This window comes from Moschus berezovskii, chromosome 5, assembly GCF_049115385.1.
Source record: "Moschus berezovskii isolate FMDL1 chromosome 5, NW_MosBer_1.0, whole genome shotgun sequence".
NCBI lineage: Eukaryota > Metazoa > Chordata > Mammalia > Artiodactyla > Moschidae > Moschus > Moschus berezovskii.
In genome coordinates, this window is record NC_142464.1 from 75,817,338 (window position 1) to 75,833,714 (window position 16,377).

Here is a 16,377-nt window from a genome sequence, read left to right on the forward strand (position 1 = left end):
AAATACAGGTGGCCAAAAATCACACCAAACCCATAGACACCTCAAAACTCACTACTGGACACTTCATTGCACTCCAGAGAGAAGAGATCCAGCTCCACCCACCAGAACACTGATGCAAGCTTCCCTAACCAGAAAACCTTGACAAGCCACCTGTCCAACCCCACCCACAGGGAGGAACCTCCACAATAAAGAGGAACCACAAACTTCCAGCATACAGAAAGGCCACCCCAAACACAGCGATCTAAATAAGATGAAAAGGCAGAGAAATATTCAGCAGGTAAAGGAACATGATAAATGCCCACCAAACCAAACAAAAGAGGAGGAGATAGGGAATCTACCTGAAAAAGAATTCAGATTAATGATAGTAAAAAAGATCCAACATCTTGAAAACAAAATAGAGTTACAGATAAATAGTCTGGAGACAAGGATTGAGAAGATGCAAGAAATGTTTAACAAGGACCTAAAAGAAATAAAAAAGAGTCAATCAATAATGAACAATGCAATAACTGAGATCAAAAACACTCTGGAGGGAACCAACAGTAGAATCAGAGGAATAACAGAGGCAGAAGCTAGGATAACTGAGGTGGAAGATAGAATGGTGGAAATAAATGAAGCAGAGAGGAAAAAAGAAAAAAGAATTAAAAGAAATGAGGACAACCACAGAAACCTCTGGGACAATGTCAAATGCCCCAACATTTGAAACATAGGAGTCCCAGAAGAAGAAGACAAAAAGAAAGGCCGTGAGAAAATATTGGAGGAGATAATAGTTGAAAATTTCCCTAAAAGGGGGAAGGAAATGGCCACCCAAGTCCAAGAAACCCAGAGAGTTCCTAACAGGATAAACCGAAGGTGAAACACCCCAAGACACATATTAATCAAATTAATGAAGATCAAACACAAAGAAAAAATATTAAGAGAGGCAAGGGAAAAACAACAAATAACACACAAGGGGATTCCCATATGGATAACAGCTGATCTTTCAATAGAAACTCTTCAGGCCAGAAGGGAATGCAGGAGATATTTAAAGGGATGGGAGCGAAAAATCTACAACCCAAATTACTGTACCCAGAAAGGATCTCATTCAAATATGAAGGAGAAATCAAAAGCTTTACAGACAAGCAAAAGCTGAGAGAATTCAGCACCACCAAAGCAGCTCTCCAACAAAAGCTAAAGGATCTTCTCTAGACAGGAAACACAGAAAAGGTTTATAAACTTGAACCCAAAACAACAAAGTAAATGGCAACAGGATCATAGTTATCAATAATTACCTTAAATGTAAATGGGTTGAATGCCCCAACCAAAAGACAAAGGCTGGCTGAATGGATACAAAAACAAGACCCCTATATATGCTGTCTACAAGAGACCCACCTCAAACTTAGGGACACACACTGACTGAAAGTGAAGGGCTGGAAAAAGATTTCACGCAAATGGAGACCAAAAGAAAGCAGGAGTAGCAATAGTCATATCAGATAAAATACACGTTGAAATAAAGGCCATGAAAAGAGACAAAGAAGGACACTACATAATGATCAAAGGATCAATCCAAGAAGAAGATATAACAATTATAAATATATATGCATTCAACATAGGAGCACCTCAATATGTAAAGCAAATGCTAACAAGTATGAAAGGGAAAATTAAGAGTAACACAATAATAGTGGGAGACTTTAATACCCTACTAACACCTATGGATAGATCAACAAAACAGAAAATTAGCAAAGAACCACAGACTTTAAATGACACAGTGGACTGGACCAGTTAGACCTAATTGATATCTACAGGACATTTTGCCCCAAAACAAAGAATTTCACCTTTTTCTCAAGTGCACACGGAGCCTTCTCCAGGATAGATCACATCCTGGGCCATAAATCTAGCCTTGGTAAATTCAAAAATTGAAATCATTCCAAGCATCTTTTCTGATCATAATGCGGTAAGATTATATGTCAACTACAGGAAAAAAAAATATTAAAAATACAAACATATGGAGGCTAAACAACACACTTCCAAATAACCAACAAATCAGAGAAGAAATCAAAAAAAAATCAAAATATGCATAGAAATGAATGAAATTGAAAACACAACAACCCCAAACCAATGGGATTCAGTAAAAGCAGTGCTAAGGGGAAGGTTCATAGCAATACAAGCCTACCTCAAGAAACAGGAGAAAAATCCAATAAAACCTAACTCTACACCTAAAGCAACTAGAAAAAGAAGAAATTAAGAACCCCAGGGTTAGAAGAAGGAAAGAAATAATAAAAATTATGGCAGAAATAAATGCAAAAGAAATAAAGGAGACCATAGCAAAAATCAACAAAAGTAAAAGCTGGTTCTTTGAGAAGATAAATAAAATGGACAAACCATTAGCCATACTCATCAAGAAAAAAAGGGAAAAGAATCAAATCAATGAAATTAGAAATGAAAATGGAGAAATCACAACAGAAAACATAAAAATACAAAGGATCATAAGAGACTACTATCAGCAACTATATGCCAATTAAATGGACAACTTGGAAGAAATGGACAAATTCTTAGAAAAGTATAGCTTTCCAAAACTGAACCAGGAAGAAATAGAAAATCTTAACAGACCCATCACAAGCACAGAAATCAAAACTGTAATCAGAAATCTTCCAACAAACAAAAGCCCAGAACCAGATGGCTTCACAGCTGAATTCTACCAAAAATTTAGAGAAGAGCTAACACCTACACTACTCAAACTCTTCCAGAAAATGGCTGAAGAAGGTAAACTGCCAAACTCATACTATGAGGCCACCATCACCCTAATACCAAAACCAGACAAAGATGTCACAAAAAAAGAAAACTACAGGCCAATACCACTGATGAACATAGATGCAAAAATCCTTAACAAAATTCTAGCAAACAGAATCCAATAACATTAAAAAGATCATACATCATGACCAAGTGGGCTTTATCCCAGGGATGCAAGGATTCTTCAATATTCACAAATCAATCATGTGATATACCACATTAACAAATTGAAAGATAAAAATCATATGATTATCTCAATAGATGCAGATAAAACCTTTGACAAAATTCAACATCCATTTATGATAAAAAAAAACAACCCTCCAGAAAGCAGGCATAGAAGGAACATAACATAATAAAAGCCATATATGATAAAACCGTAGCAAACATTATCCTCAATGGTGAAAAACTGAAAGCATTTCCTCTAAAATCAGGAGCAAGATAAGGACGCCCACTCTCACCACTACTATTCAACACAGTTTTGGAAGTTTTAGCTACAGCAATCAGAGAAGAAAAAGAAATAAAAGGAATCCAGATTGGAAAAGAAGAAGTAAAACTCCCACTGTTTGCAGATGACATGATCCTCTACACAGAAAACCCTAAAGACTCCACCAGAAAATTACTGGAGCTAATCAATGAATATAGTAAAGTTGAAGGATATAAAATTAACACACAGAAATGCCTTGCTTTCCTATACACTAACAATGAGAAAACAGAAAGGGAAACTAAAGAAACAATGCCATTCACCATTGCAACGAAAAGAATACTTAGGAATAAATCTACCTAAAGAAACAAAAGACCTGTATATTGAAAACTATAAAACACTGATGAAAGAAATCAAAGATGGCACAAATAGATGGAGAAATAGACCATGCTCATGGATCAGAAGAATCAATATAGTGAAAATGAGTATACTACCCAAAGCAATCTATAGATTCAATGCAACACCTATCAAGCTGCCAACAGTATTTTTCAGAGAACTAGAACAAATAATTTCACAATTTGTATAGAAATACAAAAAACCTCGAATAGCCAAAGCAATCTTGAGAAAGAAGAATGGAACTGGGGGAATCAACCTGCCGGACTTCAGGCTCTACTACAAAGCTACAGTCATCAAGACAGTATGGTACTGGCACAAAAACAGAAATATAGATCAATGGAACAAAATAGAAAGCCGAGAGATAAATCCATGCACCTATGGACACCTTATCTTTGACAAAGGAAGCAAGAATATACAATGGAGAAAAGACAATCTCTTTAATAAATGATGCTGGGAAAACTGGTCAACCACTTGTAAAAGAATGAAACTAGAACACTCCCTAATACCACACACAAAAATAAACTCAAAATGGATTAAAGACCTAAATGTAAGACCAGAAACTATAAAATTCCTAGAGGAGAACATAGGCAAAACACTCTCTGACATAAATCATAGTAGGATCCTCAATGACCCACCTCTCAGAGTAATGGAAATAAAAGCAAAAATAAACAAATAGGACCTAATTAAAATTAAAGGCTTCTGCACAGCAAAGGAAACTATAAGCAAGGTGAAAAGACAGCCTCCAGAATGGGAGAAAATAATATCAAATGAAGCAACTGACAAAGAATTAATCTAAAAAGTATACAAGCAACTCATGCAGCTCAATTCCAGAAAAATAAGTGATCCATTCAAAAAATGGGCCAAAGAACTAAACAGACATTTCTCCAAAGAAGACATACGGATAGCTAACAAACACATGAAAAGATGCTCACCATCACTCATTATCAAAATCACTGCAGATGCTGATTGCAGCCATGAAATTAAAAGACCCTTACTCCTTGGAAGGAAAGTTATGACCAACCTAGATAGCATATTAAAAAGCAGAGACATTACTTTGCCAACAAAGGTCCATCTAGTCAAGGCTATGGTTTCTCCAGTGGTCATGTATGGATGTGAGAGTTGGACTGTGAAGAAAGCTGATCGCTGAAGAATTGATGCTTTTGAAATGTGGTGTTGGAGAAGACTCTTGAGAGTCCCTTGGATTGCAAGGAGATCCAACCAGTCCATTCTAAAGGAGATCAGTCCTGGGTGTTCATTGGAAGGACTGATGCTAAAGTTGAAACTCCAATACTTTGGCCACCTGATGCGAAGAGCTGACTCACTGGAAAAGATTCTGATGCTGGGAGGGATTGGGGGCGGGAGGAGAAGGGAACGACAGAGAATGAGATGTCTGGATGGCATCACCAACTCAATGGACATGAGTTTGAATGAACTCCAGGAGTTGGTGATGGACAGGGAGGCTTGGCGTGCTGTGATTCATGGGGTCGCAAAGAGTCAGACACGACTGAACGACTGAACTGAACTGAACTGATCACTCATTATCAGAGAAATGCAAATCAAAACCACAATCAGGTACCATCTCACACCGGTCAGAATGGCTGCTATCCAAAAGTCTACATGCAATAAATTCTGGAGAGAGTGTGGAGAAAAAGGAACCCTCTTACACTGTTAGTAGGAATGCAAACTAGTACAGCCACTATGGAGAACAGTGTGGAGATTCCTTAAAAAATTGGAAATAGAACTGCCATACAACCCAGTAATCTCACTGCTGGGCATACACATCAAGGAAACCAGAATTGAAAGAGACACGTGTACCCCAATGTTCATCACAGCACTGTTTACAACAGCCAGGACATGGAAGCAACCTAGATGTCCATCAGCCAATGAATGGATAAGAAAGCTGTGATACATATACACAATGGAATATTACTCAGCCATTAAAAAGAATACATCTGAATCAGTTCTAATGAGATGGATGAAACTGGAGCCTATTATACAGAGCAAAGTAAGTCAGAAAGAAAAACACCAATACAGTATTTTAATGCATATATATGGAATTTAGAAAGATGGTAATGATGACCCTATATGTGAGATGCAAAAGAGACACAAATGTAAAGAACAGACTTTTGGACTCTGTGGGAGAAGGCGAGGGTGGGATGATTTGAGAAAATAGCATTGAAACATGTATATTATCATATGTGAAACAGACCGCCAGTCCAGGTTCGATGCATGACATAGGGAGCTCAGGGCTGGTGCACTGGGATGACCCTGAGGGATGGGATGAGGACGGAGGTGGGAGGGGGGTTCAGGATGGGGAACACATGTACACCCATGGCTGATTCATGTGAATGTATGGTAAATGGCAACCCACTCCAGTATTCTTGCCTGGAGAATCCCAGGGATGGGGGAGCTGGTAGGCTGCTATCTATGGGGTCGCACAGAGTCGGACACGACCGAAGTGACTTAGCAGCAGCAGCAGCGTGGTAAAAACAACCACAATATTGTAATTAGCCTCCAATTAAAATAAATAAATTTAAAAAAAATAAAATCAATCTGTTTCTTTTCACTTTTTCAAATGTAGCTACTAGACAATTTTAAATTACACATGTGGCCAACATTATATTACTGTTGGCCGACACTGCTATAGACCACAAAGGAAGCGGGGTAATGTTAAATTTCAATTGTTTTATTTTTGTCTTACTCACAGTTAGAACCTAAAAGTTGAAAGCAACATGTCTTCTTTCAACCTTCTCTAGGGAAAGCAACTGACGCAATTGACGACACAAAATTGAGATTTCAAATCAAGAGGTTGTTACTTAGGAACATGCACAACTAAATTCTCCACTGGAAAACAATAACATATATATATGTAGCCACTTGTGTTCTTACAAAACACTTTCATAAAGCATTATTTCACTGAGCCATCAATCAGAATCCTGAGAGAGGAATATGATTCCCATTCTTCCAAGAAAGAAATCGAGCCTAATGGGAATTTACCTGTTACTCCAGCTAATAAATGATGGATAAGAATCTGAGCCAGGTCTGTGTGCTGCAGCGTCCAGGGCTGCCCTGAGCTTATCTTGGCTCAGGTTTAATGATTTAATCGAGCTCACTCTATTTCCTGAGTTCTTTTATATCTAATTCTTTCCAAGTTTCAGAGATCCCAGAATTCTCTTCACCTGGAAATTTTGTTCCCTGACCACGCTGAACCTATTTTTATTATTTTTTATTTTTTAACTGTGAACACAGAGGAGTGTGTATCCTACCTACCCAGGTAAGAAAGGACTTTATCTTGTGTTAAACTCCTGCTCAGCTAGAGGCATACCTGGTACCAGACAAAGACACTACCAAAAATCAAACTACAGACCAATATCTTTGATGGTATAGATGCAAAAACTCTCAACAAAACGTTAACAAACTGAATCCAGCAACACATTAAAAAAAAAAAATCATACACCACAATCAAGTTAGATTCATCCGAGGTTCAAAAAGATAGTTCAACATACACATATCAATATGATACAGCACATCAACATATGAAAAGACAAAACCACATGATCAACTCAACATGCAGAGAAAGCATTTGATAAAATTCAACATCCATTCATGATGCCACTCTTGCCAAAGTGGGTGTAGAGGGAACACACCTCAACATAACAAAAGCTGTTTCTGACAAACTCACAGCCAATTTCAGAGGCATGCCCGGCTCCCAGCTTGATGTGGACCACCTGTTGAGAGGCCCTCAACACCAATGACTGTCTCTTTACACCTTTTCTACCATGCACAAGCTGCATGCCTGGGTGAAACGCTCAGTTCTGACTTAGAACCAAAGAAGATATCCCCAGACAAACCTGGCCTCTGGTGAGCAAATTTCCTTTGCTCAGTCTTCCTTGGAGTTTAACAGGCCATTCTGCACTTTGGCAGAGGTCACTGTGAAAAGAAATGGCAAAGACCCACAAAGAGGGAAGCAGACACCAGCATCAGTTCAGATGCCCTTCACCCAGCAGCCCTTCTCAACTGAAAGGGAGGAGAGAAGGAAAAAGGATAAGGGTACAATGAGCTCCTCGTTTTTTCTGCAACATGAAAATCTAGTTTTTAGATCTAGAAAGGCCCTTGGAGAGTGTCTAGTCCTCATTTTACACATGAGGAAACCAGGATCAAAAAGTTAATTGACTTCTGTAAAGTCTCACAGCAACTCAGTATCAGATAAAGACTAGAGCTCCCATTTCTGATTGTGTCAAATTAAACAATTGCTTTAAAGGATCCACAGAGAAACATTAAGTGCAATCAAACAGTTTTGATTTCCAAACCGCCCTACAGAGAAGTGGCATCTTGCTTTCAGGATGAGACTCTGAAATAGGCACACAACCCTGAAAATCATGTAGTATCGAAGTAATCCTTGAAAATCCTTAAGAAAGTGCCACGTTGGAGACCAATATAACTTCTGTCAATCAATCCCACATGGTTAGTTTTTCCAGAGATGGAACAAGCTCAACAGTTGAGTACCAGATTAATATATTGGCCTGAGGTTAAAAGAAAAAAAAAAGCCATTGATCTTTAAACACAGGATCACATGTAGGCCTGCAAGTTGGATACATATAAAAGGCACTGGAGTTCTGAAATTAACAGCAGATTCCCTTCTCTTCATTTGTGCTCTCACTCCAGGGCATTGAGCAGAACAACAGGCAAAGTGACTCATACGACGTCAACAGTTCTCTCTCTTCCCTGCACTCCCGATAACAGTATTTACCACGTAATTAGAAACAAATTTGCTTCACACACACATGAATCTCTGTTTTGTTCATTGGTGCATCCCAAATGCCTAGTACTGTGCCTGGCACATAAATGTTTGTTGAATAAATGGATGAATCTACTCCTCTTTCTGTCCAAGCGATGCAACTGAATTCTTAAAAGGTTATCTTGTTCTAGCATGTGGCTTTTAAGTTCTCAGAATGTTATATTGCCCTGGCCAGAAAAATTCACATTGAACTGTTCATAGAGATTGTTCAGTACTCATGGGGTTCATGGACACACGATTAAAATTTTCTGGTGCTATCAACCTTTAAGATGCAACTGTGACACTTTAGCAGAATGACCTTCATGGCTCTGGAGAGCCTAGCATCGTTTACTTTCATAGCTGCATAAGAACTTTTCTTTAAAACTCTCCCAAGCACTAGAAACAAAGGGTACTCCCTAAATGCTGTCAGCCTGAAAGTTCAAAGGGGACCCAAGCTAAGCTCAAACTAGTGGCACCAAAACAACTTTTACAACCCATAGCTATATTTTCTGCCCTACTCTTAAGCCAGCCTGTTGGTTGACTGGCCCTTTTCCACAGACATCCTCCTGAGCTGCTTGTAAGTTTCAGCACTGATACTGAATGGCCAGATGGATGGCCTACAGGAGCACCCTGGATCCCCAGCTAACCCCAACCAGCACTGATACTGCACTTGTCACCACCAGCTCTGATGGTTTGAACATGGAGATGTACCGCAGGAGAATATTCAAACAGCTGCTGAAAGGTGAGCTGAGGGAGATCACTGCCAGCAGACTCAGAGGAAATCTTAATTTATAGGCATCCTTCAGCAGAGCAAACACGGCTACAGAGCCCTCAGGAATGCGGCCACCAGATAAACCAGTGCTCCAGGACAACAGCAGCTCTTTCTGAGCAAAGAGAAAGAAGTAGAGACAGGAGGCTGGGCTGGGGACAGTGACAGGCTTAGGAAAGGGCAGCTGAGTCAGCGAGCCAGCCCATGTACTCCACACCCATGTGGAAAGCACACGTACTCTCCCAACCTGCATGGTGGTTGCCTATAAGAATAATAACTATTATGGACTATGTACTAGAGCAGATTCAGCAAAGTCCGAGGAACAGAATAAACTTAAGGTGGGGAAAGGATTACCTGTCTGCACATCTGTACTGGCTTGAATAATGTGCCTCAAAAATTCATGTCTACCAGAACTGATGCTTCTGAACTGTGGTGCTGGAGAAGACTTTTGAGAGTCCCTTGGACAGCAAGGAAATCAAACTAGTCAGTCCTAAAGGAAATCAACCCTGAATATTCATTGGAAGGACTGATGCTGAAGCTGAAGCTCCAATACTCTGGCCACCTGATGTGACGAGCCGACTCATTGAAAAAGACCCCGATGCTGGGAAAGATTGAGGGCAGGAGGAGAAGGGGACGACGGAGGATGAGATGGTTGGATGGCATCAACAACTCAATGGATATGAGTTTAGGCAAACTTTGGGGGATGGTGAAGGACAGGGAAGGCTGGCGTGCTGCAGTCCATGGGGTGGCAAAGAGTTAGACACGAGATTGCAGCCAGGAAATTAAAAGACGTTTACTCCTTGGAAGGAAAGTTATGACCAACCTAGATAGCATATTAAAAAGCAGAGACATTACTTTGCCAACCAAGGTCCGTCTAGTCAAGGCCATGGCTTTTCCCGTGGTCATGTATGGATGTGAGAGTTGGACTGTGAAGAAAGCTGATCGCCAAAGAATTTATGTTTTTGAACTGTGGTGCTGGAGAAGACTCTTGAGAGTCCCTTGGACTGCAAGGAGATCCAACCAGTCCATTCTAAAGGAGATCGGTCCTGGGTGTTCATTGGAAGGACTGATGCTAAAGCTGAAACTCCAATACTCTGGCCACCTCATGCGATGAGTTGACTCAATGGAAAAGAGTCTGATGCTAGGAAGGATTGGGGGTGGGAGGAGACGGGGATAACAGAGAATGAGATGGCTGGATGGCATCAATGACTCGATGGACATGACATGAGTTTGAGAGAACTCCGGGAGTTGGTGATGGACAGGGAGGCCTGGCGTGCTGTGATTCATGGGGTCGCAAAGAGTCGGACATGACTGAGCGACTGAACTGAACTGAAGTGACTAAAAAACAACAAAATGAAGGGTTATTGGGACATAACCCCACTATAAGTGAAAATAGATCAATACTGTCATTCTTATGGAAAATCGTACAACACATAAGGGTACATATGGGTACATATGGAGAGGGAAATGGCAACCCACTCCAGTGTTCTTGTTTGGAGAACCCTATGGACGGAGGAGCCTGGAGTGCCTCAGTTCATGGGGTTACAAAGAGTCAGACAAGACTTAGCAACTGAACAATGGGCACATAAGAGTGAGAAGAGTGAGATATAATACAGCCTCCCTCTATTATATCAGAATTTCTGCTCTAAAACCAGGAAAACCATCAGCCATAAATCTCACTATGAAAGGAAAAGGATGCTACATTAGCAAAAATCATCAGCGATGGGAGACTTTCTATGGATTTTGTGACTAATACACACACTTGACTGATTTATAATAAATACTGTGTATCATTTATTCTATAATTATATAAATTATGCCAATTATAAACAGCCACTTACCGTTCAACAAATGCTCTAGCTGTGACACAACAGAAGGGATTCAGCTATACAAAACAAGAGGAAAAGAAGCAAAGGGAAGTGCTGGACAGAAAAACTTTTATCATCCAAGAGTCTCATTAAATTATCACTCAAGCAAAAAGCTTTAGAACTAAGAGAACACTCCTCAGTGAATGATATGTTCTGTCCACACTGTCTAATACAGTAACCAGTGGTCACATGTGATTACTGAGCACTTGAAATGTGGCCAGTGAGACTGGAAAACTAAGTTTTTAATTTAATTTTGATTCATTTAAATGACCATAATAATTAAATAACCACATGTGGCCAGCAACTACTCTTGGAGGGCACTGCTCTAGAATCACAGAAGGCTGGCTGTGGAGACAAACCTGAGAGCCTCAGAAATTTGAGATGTGACGAGTACCACAAGTAAAAACAGGGGAGGAAGACTTCACAGAAGGTACAGCTGTATGTAGAGTATTTCTAGGACATATTTGGGCTTCCCTGGTGGCTCAGATGGTAGAGTCTGCCTGCAATGCAGGAGACCCAGGTTTGATCCCTGGGTCAGGAAGATCCCCTGAAGGAGGAAACAGCAGCCTACTCCAGTGTTCTTGCTTGGAAAATCCCATGGACAAAGAAGCCTGGTGGGTTGGCTACAGGACATATTTATTTCCTTAATCTTCACATGCTCTTATAGATAGTCAGTGATCATCCTCATCAGCTGGATGAGGAAATTAGGGTTCAGCAAGATTCTCTGACTTGCCCAGGGCCTTACAGCTTTTACAGGCTAGGGCCAGAGATCTGAATATGGCTTTGACACCAAAATCCATACTCTAGTCATCAAGGCACTCCATTTACAGCACCTTTCACTCTTGTGATGTCTTCCATTTCCACCCTCTCTGAAGGGTCTGAAACACAAAAGTGGGTAGGCATGGATGAGTGCACATATGTGTGTCTGAGTAGATTTTGCAGAACAGGTACGGGTCTGAGAATTACTTGAGTGTTTAGTGTGGATCTAGTATTCCATACAAATCAGTATCCTCTAGGACACCAGCCCCATTTTCCACTTAATCAAGAAGAACAGGAGGCAAGAATGAGTAGCTGTTGACTAACTTATTAAGGCCAAATTGGCAGATTAAATAAACCTTCCTGGGGCACATTTAGCACTATTTCCATCACCCAGCTTTCCTGGTCCTCAGGGAGCCCCCATTTCCCTGGCCATAGTGATCTTAGAAACCCCAAGACTACAGGTCTTCACAGCAGGGGAGGCTGGAGGTAAGGGAGTGAGGAAAACCGAGTGACGGGGTACCTAAGAAATGGTATGTAGGTTTGAAAATAACTGGTTTCAAATCAAGAGTGGCAATACTAAATCTGGGCTGCTCAGCTTCTCCCCCAATCTCCTGTTTATCTCCAGCAGTGGAAAACGGCAAGTGCGGCTCATTAGATACCGCAAGTGTGGAAATCAGGTGAAGCCATGGTGGGAAAGATGGCCCTCCCAAGACAAAACCACAGGTGGTTTGTGGTGGAGGTGTGGATCCCTGATGTGCTATTAATAAGATTTCTGCAATATTATGAAGAAGGTTTCTAATGGAACTAATTGTGCATCCCTTAAAAAAGTTTCATTATCCCTGGAAATACACTTGATGAAATTAATAAAGCAATTCTTATTTGTCTAACCTCCTGGAAGTTTAATTGAGCCTTTCATCCCTGTCCTGTGCTCTGATCCTGCAAGGAACCCTCTGGGAAGAGCCCCTTGCCCCTAAATAAAGCTTTACAGCATTTTGAGGTTGTGAAACTTATGTGATTCCGCACCCAAATAACTGAAAATAGTTCATCCTCGTGCAACTCTCGGTGTGTCCTGGGAAGAGTTCTATGGAAAACCAGCTTAGCCCAGTAATCACGTTTTTCTACCCAGACAGCTAGTCTAACCTCTCAAGCTCCAGGAACCTGGCTGTGGGGACGGATTTCTAGCCTAATTTTACACAACGAAACTATTAACACCAAATAATACAAACTAGCTGGTGATTGTTGTGCTGTGACAAAAACTAATTTTATAGCTTTTTAAAAACCCATTGTTTCCTGTCATTTTCTCTGAGCTGTTCCCCAAAGTGGGGCTTCCCTCATAGCTCAGTCAGTAAATCATCTGACTGCAATGCAGGAGACCTGAGTTTGATTCCTGGGTAAGGAAGATCCCCTGGACAAGGAAATGGCAACCCACTCCAGTATTCTTGCCTGGAGAATTCCATGGACAGTGGAGCCTGGCGGGCTACAGTCCTTGGGGTTACTTGGGGTTGCAAGAGTCAGACACGACTTAATGACTAAACCACCACCATTCCCAAAAGTAATGTGTTGCGACATCTTTAATTTCTAACACCTTCAGCTAAAATATATGTGTCTTTGGGAAATGACCACCAGTAAGTCCTGACTTCCCTCCCTTTCTGGTGGCAGTCGGCATTCCTTTGCAGAGTTTTGCTTCCATCAGTAAATTATTTTACCAAGGAGGGGTCGGGGGAGACTACAAACTACAAATGCGCACAGAGAAGTCGTCTGGTCTTATTCAAGAGTGAGTTTGTCTTTGTAGTACATTGTTCTCAGAAGTTTCCCGCGGGAGGAAAGCTCCCCTTTGAATTGACAGGACAGCTTCCCTGGGAATGCCCCGCCGGGCAGCTTCCCTTATGAGCTCCTAGCTCTGAGTGCGCAGAACGCTGTCCTGGGAATACCGAGTAGTGCAAAAAGCGCCTACATCGCCATCCACCGGCCGGGAGAGGGTGGCACCCGGAGTGCAGAGCTCGCCGCCAGAGCCGGGGACGAGTCCTGGCAGGATCCGACCCAACAACACCTAACCCGCACAGCCCTCCATCCCCGCCCAGAGAACAGTCACTGGTACCCGGCTCCGCGCTGCCGGGACCCCGCAGCAGCAAGTGGACTCCAGGACCCTCCTGACATCGAACAAGAAGAGCAGCACGAAAGAGACCGAGTTCCTGGGGGATCAGGCCAGTGAGGACCTTCCGTGTTCCTCTTCCCTACCTTTCTTCTCCCAAATCAGGGGCAACGCTGTCCCTTCCCAGGACAGGATCAGAGCCTGCAGAACCCGGAGTAGCTCGAACCTGCATCCCCCGGCGGCCCCACGCTCCTTGCGCCCAGGGCCGGTACACGCCGCCAAGTTTGCCCTCAGGGGACGCAGGAGTTGCCAGCACCCTGCAAGTGGGACCAGTCCTAGGATGCCCACGCTCAGATGGTCCAGTGATCACCGGCACCCCTGGTGGCAGGGGACTGAGCGTGAATCCGGGAGCTCGGAGGGACGGAGACCGAGGCGCGCGCAGTTGAGAGAGGAGGGTTACGTCTGGGACAGGCGATGCTGCGCGCTGCTTCCAGATGCGCAGAAAAGAAGCCTTGGACCCCAAGGGGCTGTTTCCAACGGCTCTTTCAGCAGCCTCCTCAGGAGCCCGGACGCCGCCGAGTCCACTTGATGCGTGGAGGACTCCGTGTTGAAGAAGGGCAGTGAGGGGCGGGGGGTGCGTACCTGGGACGTGACGACGCCCCTGGCAGGGACAGCACGGTCTCTGAACCGACCTGGCTCGGGGGCTAAAGGAAACTCTATCCTAGACCCTGCGCCCAACGACTGGTTATACCGTGAGGCTGGGACAGCAGAAGCTCACCGACGGTGGGGGAAGGTGGCACCCAAGGGGAGGAGAGGGTGGGACAGGAAGGATTGACCCTGGATCCATCCGGACTGAGAGGTCATCCGACCTGTCTGGCGGCAGGATCTTACCCGCTCCGGGGCCAGGGCTGGGCGGTAGCGCTCTTCCGGAGCCAGGGCAGGGGACTGTTTCTTGGAGAGCATGTCTCGCTTTTTCTTCCGTCCACTCTTGGTCGCTTTTCTCTCCTCTGCATGCCCCTGGGAGAGGCACTACAGATGTCTTGCTCCTCACTCAGGAAGAGACAAGTTGCACTTCAAGGGACAGGGGCCCCACATTTTGTCTGCTCGTCAGATCCTACCCGCGGACCACTCCCTCCCTTCCCTCGTGTCCCTTGGCCCCACCCATAAAAACCCTTGATGACAGATCCTCCGCAACCCCACCTCTTCTAGGCTGTTATTCAAATAAGTTATTCTTCAGGGGCTGGGGGGGATGCCAAGTGGACTGCTGGTCCCCCACCCAAACCCTCCCCCACACTTACGACCCGCGACGGCCGCCTGGAGAGGGCGAGACCTGAGCGTTTGGGCTGGGGGAGACAGAGTGACCGACAGCAAAGGAATTGCTTCTCATCTCTCCCAGATCTCATCACATTCTAGACCAGTCTCTTGGCCCGAGGGTAGCCAAGTCAAAATCAAAATAACTGCAGCCACTGGCAATTAAGGGCCAAGTTTGTCATCTCAACAAAAGCGTATGTTTTCTAGGGTAAGCATTGTTTGCTTTAGGTAAATGGAATCGAGATTCCATGTTTAGGGAAGAAACTGCTTTTGCAAGACTGCCTCAGACTTTGCTAAGGCTGCAGGGACCCGGGAGTAAAGCAGAGTCAGCTTCCAAACACCTGGTGGCAATTTCATGCCCAGGGCTTCCACAGGCTGAACCCTAGAGGCCAACAACTCTGTGCCTTTCTGTCACTGACCAGCAGCCACTTCTCCTCAGGCAGCTTCCAGGAGAGGACCGCAGGTATTTACAATGATAAAGACTATCACCTGAAGTCCAAGATAGTTGGCACAGGTTTGGCAGAAAAGCACTACATTTAGTTTTTCCGAGAAATATTTTTTTTTATCCAACCTCGGTCAAGATCTAACGAAAATTTCACAAATCACTCATGAGGTTATTGAATAAATGCATCTCCCGTATTCTGGAGGCGGCTATGAATAGTCAATAAAAATAAGTACCAGGCACCTGTTCCCTCAATATTACAGTTGGAGAGGGGGATAACTTGTAAAATTGGGGGTGGGGGAATCAGTATTTTGCTTCTGAAGTGAAATGAGAAAGGAGAAAATGTAATAAGTGCATCATACAATAGTTGAAATAGGGAGAGAAAGTAACCAGCCTAATTTTAAGTTTACACAGTTACCAAGTACGGAGCTGGAATTCTGCAGAGGCCGTGTAACTTCAGGACTATGTTCTAAAATATTGTCTCATCACATGTCATCATTATCACAGGAACACCAGCCTGAAATCAAGAGCCTAAACAATTCGTCCATGAGCAAACCCCCTAGTCTTTCATTGCCAGTCAACTCCGTCTATAAAATGAGGGTTGGATTCAAACCTCAGTTTCTACAGGCATTCTGAAGCCAAGGATGGATTGTTTATTCACCTCTTTTGGCTTCCACTTTCTGCCCTCTGGTGGAGGTGCTACAGAAACTGTGACATTCAAGTAGCTACATGAGGGAATCTGAACTAGCCACTACCCTTCAGAGAACTAAAGCTGA

General features: G+C 43.0%; 1 protein-coding gene across 1 annotated transcript in view; it reads right to left on the reverse strand.

Annotated features, from left to right (window-relative positions):
- CORIN (corin, serine peptidase) overlaps positions 1-14,811 on the reverse strand; it is a 279,559-nt gene extending 264,748 nt beyond the window's left edge. Inside the window, 2 exon segments of the mRNA XM_088836324.1 lie at positions 14,309-14,733; positions 14,736-14,811. Of these exon segments, the coding sequence (XP_088692450.1) occupies positions 14,309-14,733; positions 14,736-14,811 (501 nt within the window).
- Between the last annotated feature and the right edge of the window lie 1,566 nt (positions 14,812-16,377).